The 16,594-nt window shown below is 37.7% G+C and overlaps 3 protein-coding genes and 1 long non-coding RNA gene across 11 annotated transcripts in view; 1 reads left to right on the forward strand and 3 right to left on the reverse strand.

Moving 5' to 3' along the window:
* Nucleotides 1–16,594, reverse strand: part of LOC122071851 (putative disease resistance protein RGA3) — a 34,341-nt gene that overhangs the window by 1,014 nt on the left and 16,733 nt on the right. The gene's annotated exons all lie outside the window — the stretch shown is intronic.
* On the reverse strand, nt 112–3,905 carry LOC122068871 (putative disease resistance protein RGA3). The gene is made up of 2 exons (XM_042633088.1): nt 338–3,905; nt 112–220 (listed from the first exon to the last, which is right to left on the reverse strand). Exons 1-2 carry the CDS (start codon nt 3,823–3,825, stop codon nt 217–219), a joined length of 3,492 nt encoding a protein of 1,163 aa, XP_042489022.1. The 5' UTR covers nt 3,826–3,905; the 3' UTR covers nt 112–216.
* Nucleotides 4,628–5,406, forward strand: LOC122072281. The gene is made up of 3 exons (XR_006138376.1): nt 4,628–4,745; nt 5,064–5,211; nt 5,301–5,406. It is a non-coding gene; the product is annotated as an uncharacterized LOC122072281 (long non-coding RNA).
* The window catches only part of LOC122069706 (disease resistance protein RPM1-like), a 34,913-nt gene continuing 29,042 nt past the window's right edge, over nt 10,724–16,594 (reverse strand). The window contains exons 1-5 of one of the 4 annotated variants that reach the window (XM_042634080.1): nt 16,336–16,478; nt 16,108–16,187; nt 11,740–14,667; nt 11,594–11,646; nt 10,724–11,034 (exon numbers count right to left, since the gene is read on the reverse strand). In XM_042634080.1, the coding sequence (XP_042490014.1) occupies nt 10,937–11,034; nt 11,594–11,646; nt 11,740–14,594 (3,006 nt within the window). In that variant the 5' untranslated portion in view covers nt 14,595–14,667; nt 16,108–16,187; nt 16,336–16,478 and the 3' untranslated portion in view covers nt 10,724–10,936. Of the gene's footprint in view, nt 11,035–11,593; nt 11,647–11,739; nt 14,741–16,107; nt 16,269–16,335; nt 16,479–16,594 lie in introns of those variants that run through there. The other 3 variants (XM_042634700.1, XM_042635348.1, XM_042636015.1) reach the window with 3 other exon arrangements.

Below are 16,594 nucleotides of genomic sequence, written 5' to 3' on the forward strand. Positions count from 1 at the left end.
CTAATTAACCAAAACCAATAGATTAGAAAATAATTCCATAACAAATCAATAAATAAACGAAGAAATAAAGAAAGAACCAAAATCAAGTAAGCAATGGACCTGAGAAGAGATGACAGAATTGTACTATTTCTCTCTCCCTCTGATCATCAAATGGTAGACAGTGGATTCTATGTTGAGAATTCCGACGGAGGAGTTGAAGAGGCCGGGTACTCTCGATTATCTGAAAAGGGTGAAAAGAAGAAGAAGAAGAAGTGAATTTGAATATAGAATAGAATGAGATAGAAGCATGAACTCCGCTACATCAGAATTACTAAAAGAATTAAGTTACTGTTCTTACCTTTCATCAAGTATATGATCTATTGTGTCTTGTCCACTTCTTTTTCCTCCATCTCTTGTTAGTCTGGAAGTTACCACTTGTTCGATCTTCTCCCCATCAATAAAGATTTTTGGGATGTGGGATATCTTGCTCCAATTCTCACATATCTCCTTTAGGAAGCATAGTTTCAAGTTACGACATCTCATGATCTTCAACTCTTGGAGTGCAGTGAGATGCTGCAACTCCCTCTCAGGAATTGACTTGATCTTAGAACAGGTTCGAATATCCAGAATCTGAAGTGATGTGAGTTGCCCTAAGCCTTCAGGTAACGATGAGTAAGGTGATTTTCTCACACACAGTAACTTGAGCTTTGGAAGAAACATGTGGTTGTTTGATACAAATGTTTTTGAAAATGAACCTGCATTCTCTTTTAAAACCAACTCTTCAACGTCCAGAGAAGCAAGATGAGAGGATGGAGATGGCTTCCAAGTCAACTTCGGACACTCCCATATGAACAACTTCCTCAGGGATGTAGCTTGGGTAAGGTGCGGTGGAAAGGACTTTAACTTGGGCAATTCAATAAGTAGAAGATACTGGAGACACGGCATAAAGATAAACTTTTTCCCATATTGAACTCCCATATCCCACTCTTTCAAATTCCACATCGCATCCAACTGAAATACTTTCAACTTTGGGAATATAATGTCAACCTTATTGTCACTTCCTATAGCACTGTCTTTTTTTGGTAGACTTTCTGTAGCATTGTCAATGGCAAAAAACTCAACTCCTATGGATTTCACTTTATCCATTTTAGCAAGTACAAGGGTTTCAAGGAATGGTAGTTTCTTTAGAATTGGAGGCAATTGCTTACAGTTACTACACCCAGAAAGTTCCAAGAAAATAAGATTGGAAGAGAACATGAAGTCTGCATTACTACCCATCCAATTGGGGTACTCGGCCCCAGGGTAGTCCCTAATTTTTAGTTTCTCAAGGTTTGGGTGCGGTAGGAGACTTTCTAGCACATCCTTCATCCTCCTCGATAACATATCTCCTCCAAAAATTGCTACTTCTTCTTCTTCTTCTTCTTCTTCTTCTTCTCCTTCTTCTTCTTTTGTTTTACCTTTCCCATCAACTTCTTCTTCATCTTCATCTTCATCTTCATCTACATCAATGATATCCTCATTAACTCGTGAAAGACTAGTAGATTGGCTAAAATAGAAATGCACAGCACGAAGGTGATGCTTATTCACCAAGCATGCCATCTTAGCCTCATTTTCATCTTCCACTCTCCCCAAACCTTTTATACGTAGAGAACCTTTTAAGAAGTTAAGATCTTTTAATTCTCCAAGCTTACATCCTCCTCCTTTTACCCCACCAACAATGAAGTCTGACAAACCACACAGCCTGCTTAATCTCCCAAATCCTTCTGGTAAGTAGCTCAGTCTAAGAGTTTCTGTCAAATCAAGATTTAACAAATTGACCATTCGCCCAATCCCATCAGGTAGTTTGAAAAGATTCCTGCATGCGGACAGTTCCAGTACTTGCAAATTGTACAAACTAGTCAGTGTTTCAGGTAGTTCTCTAACCCTTGCCCCGGCCAAGTTGAGGTATTTTAGATGTACCAATTTCTCTATCTCATTTGGTAACTCTTCAAGGTAAGCACCACCCAAATCTAGTGTCCTCAGACATGTTAAGTGACCAAATAACTCAAAAGAAACTATAGGAATTTGCCCATAGATTATAAGAGTGCGCAAATTCTTCATCTTATAAAGGGAAGAAGGAATCATGCTTATCTCTTCTGTTAATAGAGATAAATGACGGGCTCTACTAAAGCTGGATTCCTGAGCAATAGTATCCTTAGTTGTAAAAGTAAAGCATTCATTTTCTACAAGGGATTTTGCAAAATTGTGGACAAGATCATGCATTCCATAATATTCTATGAAACCCTTCGAATAGTTAATGTTTTTTTGAAAAAATGAGCGTATGACCAAACTATTAAAGCACTCATCACCTACTTTAAACAAATCCCCACGGCCTGTTGCCAAGCTATCACCAAGAAAGCCTTGTGCGATCCATTCTCTGATTGTAGGTAATTTTCCAAAGCAATCATTTATCGGCATGATTGAACAATATGCAAAGCATTGTTTCAAATGAGAGGGCAAATCGTTATAGCTTAGTAACAGAGCCGGCAAGATTGGTTGATCAACATTTGATATAACCTTCCATACATCACTTTCCAATATATATTGCCAATCTTGTTTTGAATTTTTGAAATGCAAAAGACTTCCCAAAGTCTTTGCCGAAAGAGGCAATCCCTTACACTTGTTAGCAAGTTTCATGCCAATTTCTTTCAATTGTTTAGACTCTTCCTTTTTACTTTCTTGAAAGGCATAATATTTCAACACTGCCCAACAACCTTCATCGGACAATTCTCCTAATTTATGTATATATGTGGTACCCATCATGGATGCAACATTCTCATTGCGAGTTGTTACAATAATTCTACTTCCTGGAGAACCGCGCTTGAGAGAAAGCGACAATGGATACCACAAACTATGATCCTCATTCCACACATCGTCCAACACTAGTAAGAAATGCTTTCCTTCAACAGAACTAGTCAGTTGACGATGCACAGATTGCCATGCAATATCATGATGACCACCTTGGGAGGCATTAATGTTCCCACCACCACCGCCGATTTCTTCAATAATACGCATGGCAACCTTCATTTTATCAAAATGTTTAGACACATGTACCCACATTCTCTTGTTGAAATGGTTTTTCACCCTATCATCATTGAAGACCAATTGGGCAAGTGTAGTTTTGCCCATACCGGCCATGCCAACGATAGAGATTATTATTATGGAGACTTCTTGATCATCAGAAACCATTTCTTGTTGAGTACTACTGCCCTCGCTTACCAACTTGCTTATTATGAAATTTTTATCCTCATCTCGACCAAATATTTTCGAGACATCAACAAGGGAGCTACTTTCTAGACTCCTCCTACTTGAATCATCATCTATCATGATTTCATTTCTAGAAGCAGTAGTTTCAATAAAATGAAATTTATCTTGCAAACTTGCAATTTCATCTACCCTTTCATTTATCTCCTTTATCCTATGACCAATGTCATGGCGCAGGCCAATTTTCTTGAATCTAAAGCAGCAAGGAGAAAACAAGTTGCTAGGGGGGCATACCTTCTTAGTCAGACTGATGCTTCTAGCACCTTGTATTTCAGATTTGAGAATTTCAGTGCTCCACTCATCCAACACATCATCAATGTCATAGGCTACGTCTTTCAGATCTTGTAACCAAAGCCGCACTGAATTGTCCTTGATTTGCCTCTCTTCAGCATCCTTGAGCACAGCCTGGATTTTGGTGAAAGAACGGGACAGCTTTTGGACTTCGTTTTTCACACCGACGACCAATCGGACCTCTTGTTCAACCTCCTTCTGGATGATGGTGCCCAATTGTTGCATGACACTGGAAACAAGAGCATCAACCATTGTTGGTATATAGTGATGAAGTAGCAAAGGGATTTGAATGTTCAAAAGGGAGTCACAGAAGGAAGGATTTGGGTTAGAAGGTTGAAAGGACTTGAGTGATCCTTCCGGGCTTTCCCCATTCATGTTAAATAGGAAGAACATTGATCTCTTGCTTGAAGAAGAAATCAGAATCATTAATCTTGGAGTTTTACTTTTTCTCTTGAGATATTCTTTTATGGGAATGCCTTTAGCTTGGCTGTACCATGAAGGTATTGGTACCCTTCTTGCTTCCCTTCATGTTAAAATGAAGTATTGATCTCTTACTTCAAGAATTAATACCTATTTGAACTCAATGTGTGGGACCGTAGAATATCACATTTGGAGGAATAGAGATGTGAGTGAGTTAATCCCGATTAGAACATTAGCTGCTAAGTTTGTCAAATGATCATAAAGAGTCTGCTTTCTTTCTTCTTCTGTTTTTTTTTCTCTCTCTCTTTTAAGAGTTGTGCCCTTGTGGGCTAGACAACATGCATTGGATCTGATTGGAAAATTAAAGATTATATTACTAACTTGAGTTTGAAGCTATTTTGGTTCTTAGTCTTTTGGATTTTGATAGCTTAGTGGGATCAAGTAAAGAATCCCAAGTAACCCACTAGATGTAGTAAGAGAAGACAAGAAGAATGACCTTTAGGAAAGAGATGAATGTTCAATGGAAGACAAAGAGGGATCGATCGATTTGGGTTAGAATAAGGTTGAGGACTTGAGTGATCCTTTCGGCTCCCCCATCCATGTTAAATAGAGAAGATTAATGATCTCTTGCTTGATCGATGGAGATCGAAACCAGAATCTTTCTTGGAGTGTAACTTCTTCTCTTCCTCAATTCTTTCATTAGAATGTCGTTGCCAAGTGAGAATTAAAGCATGACGTGCTGTACCATGAAGGTATTGGTACCTTGCTTCTTTTTTTGGGTAAAGTACCTTGCTTCCATTCATGTTAAAATAAGCAGGAGGAGGAAGAGAGATGTTGGTGAGTTAATCAATAGGTCTTGAGTGATCCTTACAAATTCCCCATTCATGTTAAATAGAGAGCATTGATCTCTTGTTTCAAGAAGAATCTAGAATCATTCTTGGAGTCTACTTTTTCTCTTATATTGATACCTTGCTCCTCATTCGTGTTAAAAAAAATATTATTATTATTATTATTATCTTCTTTCAAGAGATTTAAAACCTTGCTCCTCATTTGTTTTAAAATGAGTATAGGCAAGGGAACATTGCCCAGCGGCTCACCATCGTGCACCCAATGGGAGGCCCATACATGAGCTTCTTCAACACTGGCAGCATAGTCTTTCTGCCCTCTTGTGTCTAGTCGCGTACCTGTGTTAGTGGACAGAATTCTTTTATCCAATGAGTATATATTCCACTATCCTAATCTTGCTTCCTTTGATTTGATTTCTTTAGAGAAGGGATTCATCCTCTTTTACTTTTGTTGTGAGGAAGATATGATATAGAGACATGGACCTCATAAGATCATAGGGAAAATATTGAGATTTCAAAGATGGACAACGGATTTCACTGTCAACAAACGAAAGGACTCCCATAAACTGATTCGGATCCGTATTCCAAACCTTCCTCAGCAAGAATGGGAAGATTCAACATTCCTCTCTCTCGCTAAGGTGGTTGGGACCCAATTCTCAACTGATCATTAAACCAAGGTTTCGGTATAGCCAATATGCCAGGATTTGTGTGGATTCTGATATATCCAAACACACTGTAGGAAATGTACACTTACAGACATGGTGAGAAAATCATCATTACCTGTTTTCTATTGGGAGATGCATTTGAGAACAATAGTTTACATTTTGAATAAGGTGCCGAGTAAGTCAAATCCTAAGACCCCACATGAATTATGAAATGGTAGAAAACCTAACATTTTATTTTATTTTATTATAATTATTTCTTGGCTTAAACATCATCTGAATTAAAAAAAATAAATAAATAAATAAAAGAATAGTACAAGGAAAATGGCCCCGTAACCCAAAAAACACCGACAAAATAGGCGGTTTCCCCCTCCTATGATGAAGCCATTTGCGGGGCAAAATCACCTAACATAAAGCAAAGCCAATCCCAAGAGATGCTAAATCCAGGGAAAAAAAACATTTATATTCTATTAGAGGATTCAACTAATCACTTTTGCACAAGGTGATACAGTTAGTCTTTCGACTACCTCCTCCGAATTAATCTTTCACTTTCCTCTTCTTTGTTTAACTTTCTCATAGTCATTGAGCTCTTCCCATAGCCTAGTTGCCTCATCGACATTAGCAATTTCAGACTCCACCAAGCAAATCATGGCTACATGTTCGGGTTATGTGTAATGGAAATGGGACCTTATAACCCAAGATGTGAAAGCTTGATACTAGAACCATCAGTGGAAACTTTATTAGTTATTTTGAAAAGTCGACAGGCTATAGATTCTATTGTCCATCTTACTCTACCAGAGTTGTTGAATCTGAGTGAGTAGTTTTCTTTGAGGATGACTTGAGTGTTCATGTCACTCAAATATGGAGTTTTCACTTTTGAGAAGGAGCGTGTTATTGTGCTTGTATCCCAATTGCCACTATCCAGTTTTGTTTTTTCAGTTGTTGAGCAAGTAGTGGTTCGTATTAACAACGTTCACGGTATCGGGTTTCAACTAGGTTTCAAACTCTGGGGAGACCGAAATTTCGGTGAAAACTTGAGAAATTTCGAGGATACCGGGGAATTTTTCCCTGTATGGTGGAAACTTAGGTTTCGACTCCCAAACAGTGTTTTTTTTTTTTTTTTTTTTTGTCTGATTTTTTATATACAACTTATTTTAAACATTTCTAACACATTCACATCATTAGTTTCATAAATATATATATATATATATATATATAAAGTCTTATTTGTGTGGTGAACCAAAGGTTCGATAATCATTATGCTGACTTGTTAGCTTAAATTCTGAAACTTTACTACATAATGACTATATATAGTCTACAATCTGCATCAAAACATAAGACATAATCCAAATGATCCAAAATAGATAAAAATATTACATCATCGACATTTATCTATCGACACTGAACAGTAGTAACTCAATTACTCAACATTCCCAAGTAGTGACTCAATTCCAAGTAGAGTGTCTAGGCGGTTCCATCCAAGTAGTGACTCACTACCCTCAAGGCACGCATGTTATCTTTTCTAACATTGTTTAGTAAGCTATATATATACCTTATATCATAAAAAATCAACATTAATTCACATTAAGTTATAAAGAATCAACATTTAGAAAAATGCTCTTGTTCTATAATAATTTTGACTGGTCAAATGATTTTTATTTTTACATGAGACTTTTTGTATTAGTTATAACATAAAACCAGATTTCCAACAAGTCTAAGATTACTTAAATCTGAGTTGTAATGACATAGTTATGTTCCGGTCAAACTTAATTTAAAGTGCACGAATGCTGTTAAAATCGCCTGAATGAAAATAATTTTAGGGATATCAAAACAAAATATTATTTTATCGGACTTTTGGTTTTTAGCAATTGAAAAAACCCCAGCATTTAAAAGTTGAAAATCGTCCCTATAACCAAAATCCAATTTTTGTTCTTGGATTGGGGAGTTGATTTTTTATCCCTTAAGAATTTGATTTTTAAACTATTTTTATTTGATTCAAATAGGGGGTATTTCCTTATTTATGAATAATATCTTAAGTAAATGAAATGAAATAACAAATATAAAAAAACATTTACTGATATTTGACATAATAAGTGCCAAAAAATGAAAATCTCCACTGTTTCCCCAAGCTTCCCACACTTGGGAGACAAAATGCATAAGAGAAGGTTGAAGTTTCCCATGTTTCGCTCAACTAGGTCGTATCAGATCGAAACAGGTGATTTTTTAAAATCCCCTAAGGTTTCGTTTTAACCTAGATCAATACCTGCGAAACATGCGAAATTTTGCACGTTTCGCTTGAGTTCTTGAACCATGCATATTAAAGAACCTATGGAGTTTGCAGCAATAGAGCCTATGACTCTGGTTGTTGATCAGACTTCTATAGAGCCAGTTGTTTTAGAGGTTCCCTTGAGGGGGTCAGATAGGAATCACAAGTCTGCTATTTCCAATGATTACATTGTTTATTTTGTAGGAGCACGAGTTTGACATCTGTGTTAAGTTTGATTATTGCATTTTTTTTTTTGGCAATAAATTTCCCTAAAACAGTTGTTGTGTAAGCCACTTGCCTATCATGTACATTTATGTTTTTTATATTTTGTATGGTCGTGTTTGAGGGCATAGAAAGATCCTTCGACAACGACCTCTCTCAGCATTGGAGGTAAAAATTCAAATTACAATTACATACCCTTGTTGTCATACACCACAAACTTTTTTTCTAAGGGTATTACATATCTTGTTACACGTATATTGTCAGTAATCATTATGACATTGAACATTTTTCCAATTAGATTTTGATTTACAATGAAAGATCGAGTTTTCCTAAGGCCACATTCTCATTCATTGTGATCCATCGTTACCCAGACAACGGGGAAGATAGGTGAAGAGAGATGAGGTTCCATCTAGATCAGCCACCGGTGAAGCAGAACTTTGTCCCAAGTATATACTTTGTGGGGCAAAGTATATCAAGATAAACCAAAAATATACCTCGTGATTTTTATGGACTAGGGTCCCTTGCCAAATTTTTAGCGAGACAATTTTTTCAAGTGACAAAATAGAACTTTAAAATTCAAGACTGGAGAATGCACATAATTGAGTAGTGCTAAGAAAAGCAGCCTTTGATATGCATATACATGGGTGAGTATATAATTGAACAAGTCTGGAATTTGACAAGTAGTTCTTTAGTCAGCCCTGTCTAATGATTAGAATTACCATTTTTTAACTCGTTATAAAATTTTGTGAATAGTCAAGGGGAAGCTTACATTGGACGAACTATCAAATGATATTTTCTCATAAATTATATAAATATTTATGGGAAAAAGAAGCCTAAAAGGCAATGTGTCCTTGCAAATAGATGCATAATGGAAGGCGAAAATTCCACCATGTTGATGCTTCTAGTAGTGCTCTCATTGGCCCTATCTTTGTGCACGGGCCACACTGCCTTTTAGGAAACCCTCTCCCATTATTTATCTAATGGAAAAATATTTCTACATTGCCTTTGTACATATTCTTTTATACCCTTCTTACATAATAAAAAGTAGGGCCCATACTAACATTCTCTCTCATAATCAGACCATGTGGACCATATGGATGATACCATTTTTAACCCTTCACTAGTGTTGTGTAAAGATTCATTCTTACACTACCCTTATAGGAACCCTCATTCTTTATTTAATTATAGGGCAAAAGATCATTGCTTGGTCGTGTGGCCCAGTCCAAAAAAGGCACACATGCATAGGGACATTGACATGAAGATGGTTTTTTATTTCACAAGGGCTGGGGTGGTCTTTTGTTTTGGCATGGATTTCCCTTAATAATATGAAGGGAACATACCAATTACACTGCCGGTGTACAATAAACTAGTACCCAACGTGTCTATCTCTCTCTCTTTCCCTTTGAAATGGCTCCCTCCTTTCTTGTATGATACCCCACCCCACCCCACCCCACACCACACCACACCACACCACACCCATTGGTGTCACCCGCTAACTTAATACCTATCCCTCTCTCATATATAAATAAGGGAAAAAGAAGCCTGAAAGTTAACATGGCCCCTGGCCCCTGCACCCAAACAAAAAGGGCAGCAAAATGACCAACTCAACCCTCATGGTGAAAGTCGAAAATCTCACCCCTTTTGATGTTTTTGCAAGTGTTTCCATTAGCACCCATGCTGGTGTAGGGGCCAAACTGCCCCCTCTCCCTATAGAAAAAATAAATAAATAAATAAATAATCCATTTTTATCTAAAGAGATGATGAAGGAAAATTGCATTCCCATAGTTGGAAGTGGATGGACTCTTACGGAGCTATTGGCAACAAATACATCGTAAAATAGTGAGATGCGTGGACGTGCCTGAGTCATTCAGACTCGAGAGAACAATAATGGAATATAATTGATTTCTAAACATGGAGAAAGTGAGGTTTTCCATACCTCGATTGCTCCAAGGACTAAAAATTAAAAAGCAAACTCATAGAAATAGATAGAAAATTCCATCCATTAAAATTGATCCAGGAAAAACACAATCCATTATATCAACCATGGCAAAACAAATGAGTGCTAAGAATATAAACTGAGAAAAACATTTGTCTATGTTGATGTTCAACATACCAGAAACATGATCCAATGTCTCTGTTGATGTTAAACATACCAGAGATGTAATCATTACACTATGCAAGAAAGTATAGAACTTAAAAGAAGTACAATACTTCAAAAGAAAATATTAATCTAAAAGAAGAAAAAAAAAATGAAAAACGAAATGAAAGATAGACTTGATGTCTGAATTTGTTTTGATCTGTTGTTGATGTTATTTTCTTCCATTATAGTATCTTTTATAGTTTTATTCGAAAGATCCTGCTCTTTTGGCAATTTCGTAACTGCAGGCATGTCCTTAGTGGGATCGTTATTGGAATTACACTGCATTAACTGGTTGCAATTGCCTTAACCACTTAAGCCATGTGTTTGTAACTTCCCGGGAACTAAACCACGTTTGTACGAATTATATTGATTGACAATCGGTCAAACTGACCGAAAAGTCAGAATCAATTAGCTGATAGTAAAAAAATCGCAATCAGTCAGCTAACCAAAAAAAATCGCAATTAGTCAGCTAACAATAGTTAGAAATGGTCAATTCATAATATAAGCTTCTCATTGTCAGTCCGAAATTTTACTTGGAACCAACTCATGTTTGCATGAATTCTATCTCCAGCACCCATTTCATACAACGATAAGTCCTTTAATATAGGTTCCTTATCATCTGATTGGTTAATTGCCTTGTGCATTGACCGTGAATCATTCAATTCATAGAATTTTCAAATTATGGTGCCAACAAGAGCCTATATACATCAACACGGAAAAGTTTGGCAAAAGCAAAGAGGAATTGGAATAAAACAGAAACAGGATTGGCGTAAGGAAGCAGCAGGAATTGCAAGCCAATTTGTTTTCTTCACGAAGCCGACGCTGGAGGCAAACTCTCCTCATTTGACTTACTATTAGAAGAGTCATGTATCTCCAAGTAAGATGTCGGCAAGGACCCTCTAGAGCCTGTATGGCAACAAAAATGTCAGATTCTATAATATAACCCTCAAATTTTTTTTCCCAACTTGGTAAAATCCAAATTGGTGTGAACTTTGATATGTGAACACGGATTTGGGTGTTGGGTTTTATGTCTTGTATTATATAATATGGTTTACATAATTATTATTGGATTCGTATATATTTTGGTTAGACTTTAGATTTATTATATGTACAAGGGTAAAATTAAAACTGTGTGGGGATTATGGTTTCTTATATATTGTCTCTGTTGGAAAACCCAAGATACAAATAAGAGAGATCATTTTGTGAGATAGAAAATGATGTTTGAGAGTTTTCCGACATAGTGAAAAATTTCTGATTCTCTTGAGTGTACGTAGGCATTCGTGCCAAACCACGTTAAATTCTGTTAATAATCGTGCATTTGATTCCAGCACTTGGGATCCAACATGTCTGCAAAATTTCAGCCCATCTGAGCTGCCATTAGACAAAATTCCACAAAGTTTCTCTCTTTTAAAACCCTGCTTGTAACAAATTGTAGAAAATTCTAAATTGATTAACCAAAACTCACCAGCATCCTCTGAAACTTCTTCATTCTTTGTCCCGGGCTCTTGCTCGGTGGCTCTATGGAAGCAAAGAAATTTTTTGTTAAATTAAGAAAAGAACCTGATACAACATTGTATCCTATGATTGAATCCTAAAGGTTAGCAAACTCACCCGAAATCATGCTTGAATAATGGAATGTGACGGACCTTGAAACGATCTTTTGAATCATTGCCAATCCTCTCCATCTTCTCGTTAAAATCCTCATCCATTCCTGCAACCATCACAAGTTGGAGACTAGGGAGGTTTCCAAGGCCTTGAGGCGGCATTTTCAAATCTGGACAATGCCCAAAGGAAAGAAACTCAAGCTTTTCCATTCCTCCATTTATTTGCCAATGCTTTAGATTTCTCAGCTGGAAGATGGAGAGTCTCTTTAGCCCAGGAAAACCAGTATCACAGTTTATTTCATTTCCTAGGAAAGTGTTAGTCAAGCTGAGGACCGTGAGGTTACAAAGATCTTGTAGCATTGGAAGAGGATCATATGGTAAGAGATTGTCCCACAAGAATAAGCGACAAAGGAATGGGAAGCATTTCATTGCAGAGTCCAAGGCCACAACCGAACCTCCAATCCTTAATGTGTCGAGTTTTGTTGAGGAGTGTGCCAAAAATCCCATATGTAGCGTCCCTTTTTTCCCACATTTTATAGATAGTGATCGAAGGAAGTTCATCCTGTCAATGGAAGCACACAACTTTTCAGAATCAGCTTCTGCTACTCTTCCCATGGACAGTTTTCGGAGTTGGGTCCATCTTCCCAGTTCCTCTATCAAGCTGGTAGTAGCTCTCACGCCCGCAAGTGTTTGGAGTTGGAGTGGTGGTTGTTCCGTCAATTTTCCAAGTGGCATCTCCACAACTTCTCTTCTAAAAGAACTACAAAGATGTATGTGCCGCAGATTATAGCTAAGAAGTTGGGACATGCAACAGGGCAATCTCCTCACTTTTGTCTCTCTCACATCCAAGGTGTGAAGTTCCTTCAGCTGTAACAAGGTAGCAGGAAGCTCTCTAATTCCGCTTCTCCTCAACCCCAGGTATCTCAAACGGATCAGATTCTTCAAAGCAGAGGCAGGAATCTCCTCCAGCTTTGAGCCCTCCAGTCTTAGATATACTAGAAGAATTAGAGTACCCAAGCTGTTGGGCAAGGCTTTGATCTCTGAGCCTTGGAGATCCAAGTCCAACACTCTTAAGAGTTGAAATTCCGAAAGGCATCGACGCATAGTTGAGTATTGTAACTTACCCATTCCAGATATGATGCAAGAGCGTACACTTGCAGCCTTTTTTTTGTATGATGATGTTATTATGTCTTCAACATCCCCACCCTGAATGGAAAGGAGATGCAAACTTAAACTTGGCATAACTACATTTCCAGAGGATCCATTGTCTGTGGCATTAACAGAGTATCGCTTATTGGATCCATTAATGATATCAAGCACTACACTGCGAACTTGATCATCAAATTTACAAGATTTTAGATCTCCTTTAGCATCGAGATTTCCAGGTTGGATCAATTCCTTGTCGATGAGCTCTTGTAAGTAGGCCATGGAAACTTCTGTCGCTGTTTTCTCTGGAGTCTCCTCCACCAACCCTTCAGCAACCCATAACTGAATGACCCTCTTCAATGGAATCTCATCGTCTTTGGGGAAAATACCGAAATATAAGAAGCATGATTTAACAGGTAAATCCAATGCATCATAACTGAGCAATATTGCTTTTACTGTATCATCTCTATAAGATTTATCTAATTCCTCCAATTGGCGAAGACGTTTTTTCCAAACTTGACGGTTCTTGTCTCCCCGCAAGACCCCAGCAAGCAACTGGATCACAGAAAGTAGACCACCTGATTTTTGTGTGATCCCTCTTGCCATTTCTTCTAGCTCCGTTGGACAAGTCCCCGGAGTCGGTTGTGTTTCAGGAAACACCAATTGGCAGAACATAGTCCATGCTTCTTCCTCTTGTGACATGGCCTTGAGGTGGATTTGGACAAAGACTTGGTTAACCACGGTGTCAAAGACCCTACGATGTGGTAAATTACTTGTGAAAACGATCCTACCATGGCCGAAATTACTTGCGAAAACGATCCTGCTTGTGAAGAGGATTGGTCCCGTTCGAGCTAGTTGATGACCAAATGGGAAAGCAGGGAATACAACGCTCTCCCAAATTTCGATGTCTGAAACACCATCCAGAACCAACAGGAACCGCTTCCCATCCAAGCATTTATCTATTGCGGATAGTAAGGTTGGTTGATCCATCGTCTCCAATATGTAGGGAGGGGATCCAAAATAGAATTGGCGTAAAATCTCCCGAAGGACACTTTCAGTTTCTGAAGACAAAGGGTTTGAAATCCATGCATAACAGTCGAAATATTTCCTTACATTCTCATTCTTGTAGACACGGGTAACCACTCTGCTCTTCCCAATACCCTTTCTCCCTAACACGCCAATCACTTTGAATCTTTTGTCTTTATGATTCAGCAACAAATTCTCAATCCTATTCGCAACGTCGGAGTGGATAGGCATTTTGATTCTCCCCCCAGTCACATCATACGCTGATGGCCTTACTCCATAATTTCTAGAACTACCAAACGAGGTTGAGCTCTGTTCTTCGGCTTGAGTACTCTTACAGGCATTATCAAGAGCAGTTGGAATGCCGTCTGTTTGAATTTTTTGGATTTGTTCGCCTAACTGACGCACTTCCATCAACTGCTTCTTTAAATGGACTCGTGAGCATATAAAGGGAAGCTGATGATGACCTAACCACCCCAAAAATGGTGACCTCAGTCTCAGGTTGAATATCATAATATCATCGACCTTATCTTCCAAATCTTTTAGTGCTCGTCTCGAGTTCATGTACCCGATACCTGGGAGCTTGAGTTTCACTGCCTCAAATTCCTTGCGGACTTCAGGGAAAAGTGGACTGGTGTGGTGTAGGTAATACTGCAACTTCTCCTGTAAGAGACTGCCTGGGAGCAAATCCATCTTGCCTCTTCGGCTCTCAATTCAGCACCTGCTGCGACCACTCTTTCTCAACTCATCAAAGCCATTGGGAACTCTGCAAATTTAGAAGCAAGTATAAGAAAAGAAAGAAAAAAATGTTGGTCACCCTCAGACAGAAAACATTTGTCTTTTTAATAAATAAAATGCTGTACATTTTTTGATCGCTCCAGATGAGGAATGATGAAAAGTGGTTTTATCCCTAAGATATCAATATTATATTTTGATCCAATATCGGTAATATTTTATTATCAATATCAATGTCAATTGATATCAATATGAGGTGATACCTATCTAGTGTCAACGGGGTTGGTAGCCTACTGGAAGAAAGCTCTTGTTTTATCACCGTTAGAGTCGGCTGGCTGTGGGTTCGAGTTGCCACATCCCACTATCACTTGTTGGTCTTGTGAAAACATTGCTTGACCTATTGGAATGCATGTATATGGTCCTCTCAGCTCTTGGATCACTAATTAGGCACCCCAACTCCTCGATCTAATGCTTTGATCACTACAATGGAGAACCAAAAAACAAAAAGAAAACCGCCTCTTTAAAGCTCACGTATAGTTCCTTTCTTCTTGAAAGAAGAAAACATAAGGCAACTCGCACAAAATTAGTCGTCTATTTCCACCAACAGGTCCAACACCAAGAGTGGGATTGTCCCAATGTCAAGGCAAGCTAAGGGGTGTTTTAATGTAAATGTAAGCTATTTTTATTTTATTTATTTATTTATTTAAATAATAAGATAGTATCAATTCACTATCCGGTTTTAGGCATCGGGATGAGATTGGCTATTACAATCGATTCATATTATTATCTGCCTGACAATGGATCAGTGGTGCGTATGGAACCCAAAAAAAAAACTCTTTTGGAATTAAAATTATGTTATTTTATTTGGTAAAGAAAGTAGAATTATGCCTTCAAATTCAAATCATCTGCACTGAGCATTCAACAATTAGAATACATGGCCAAGCCCTCCTAATCGTTGGATGTTCATTATACATTTTCGCTCATTGCAAATAATTTGAACTCTATAAACTCTAAAATTAATTATTTAGTTCGCAAGAATGCACAATAAAGCCGATCCAATTCTGAATAAATTAATAATCCTTGCGCTCTCAAATTGTATGTTTTTTTTTTTTGGGTAAAAGAATTACTGTTAATTAATACGAAAATATTTGTAAAAACTAGATAATATGATTCTATCAATCAAGAAGTAGAATTATGCCAAACTGCATATTCGAAACTAACAAAACTTTCAAATTGGAGATAGGATCCGTTATTCGTACGATCACTTTGTCGTACAAGTCAGCATTCAACACCTATCATTCTATCTACTATTACAAGAAAAAAAAATATTTAAAAGCAAAACAGAAAGATGTTGAATGTTGACTCATAAGATTAAGAGTTGATACATTTTCTTGAAATCGTATGTTGCTTCCTATTTGTTAATTAAATTCCGTTTTCATCAAAAAAAAAAAAAGGTTAACAAATTCCGTACCGTTTGATTGGAAAAGAAAACTTTGACTTGTTCTGCTACTGCCGGCGACATCTGGAGATGGGATCTGACCTTGACGGCTCCTTGAAAGAGACCACAAGAACAGAGAGGTTGCAAAGAAAAAGCGAAGCAACAATCAAGAGCCAAAAACAATACTGCAAAGTCTGAAGAGAGAAATGTCAACTGCAGCAAATCCAAAGCACAAGAGATGGGTTTCTTAGACGGGCTTACCTTACCAGGCGAAAGGGAGTGAGAGATGAAGGAAGTAGAAGCAGAAGGTTTGGCATCTAATTTCTGGAAATTCTGATAGCAACGAGCAGAGAATTGTTGAAGAATGGGAAAGTTGACATCTTGGGGAACCTTGAGATAATGGGAAAGGGAAATGAGTGAGATAGTAATTGAATGCCCCTTCTTTTCTTCTTTTTAAAGGAAAGGACTGACAACATTGAAGGAGAAGGCTCTTGAGTGAGTTGGGGGTGAAAACTGGAGG

The sequence above is a fragment of the Macadamia integrifolia genome, chromosome 1, assembly GCF_013358625.1.
Source record: "Macadamia integrifolia cultivar HAES 741 chromosome 1, SCU_Mint_v3, whole genome shotgun sequence".
In the NCBI taxonomy this organism is placed as follows: domain Eukaryota; kingdom Viridiplantae; phylum Streptophyta; class Magnoliopsida; order Proteales; family Proteaceae; genus Macadamia; species Macadamia integrifolia.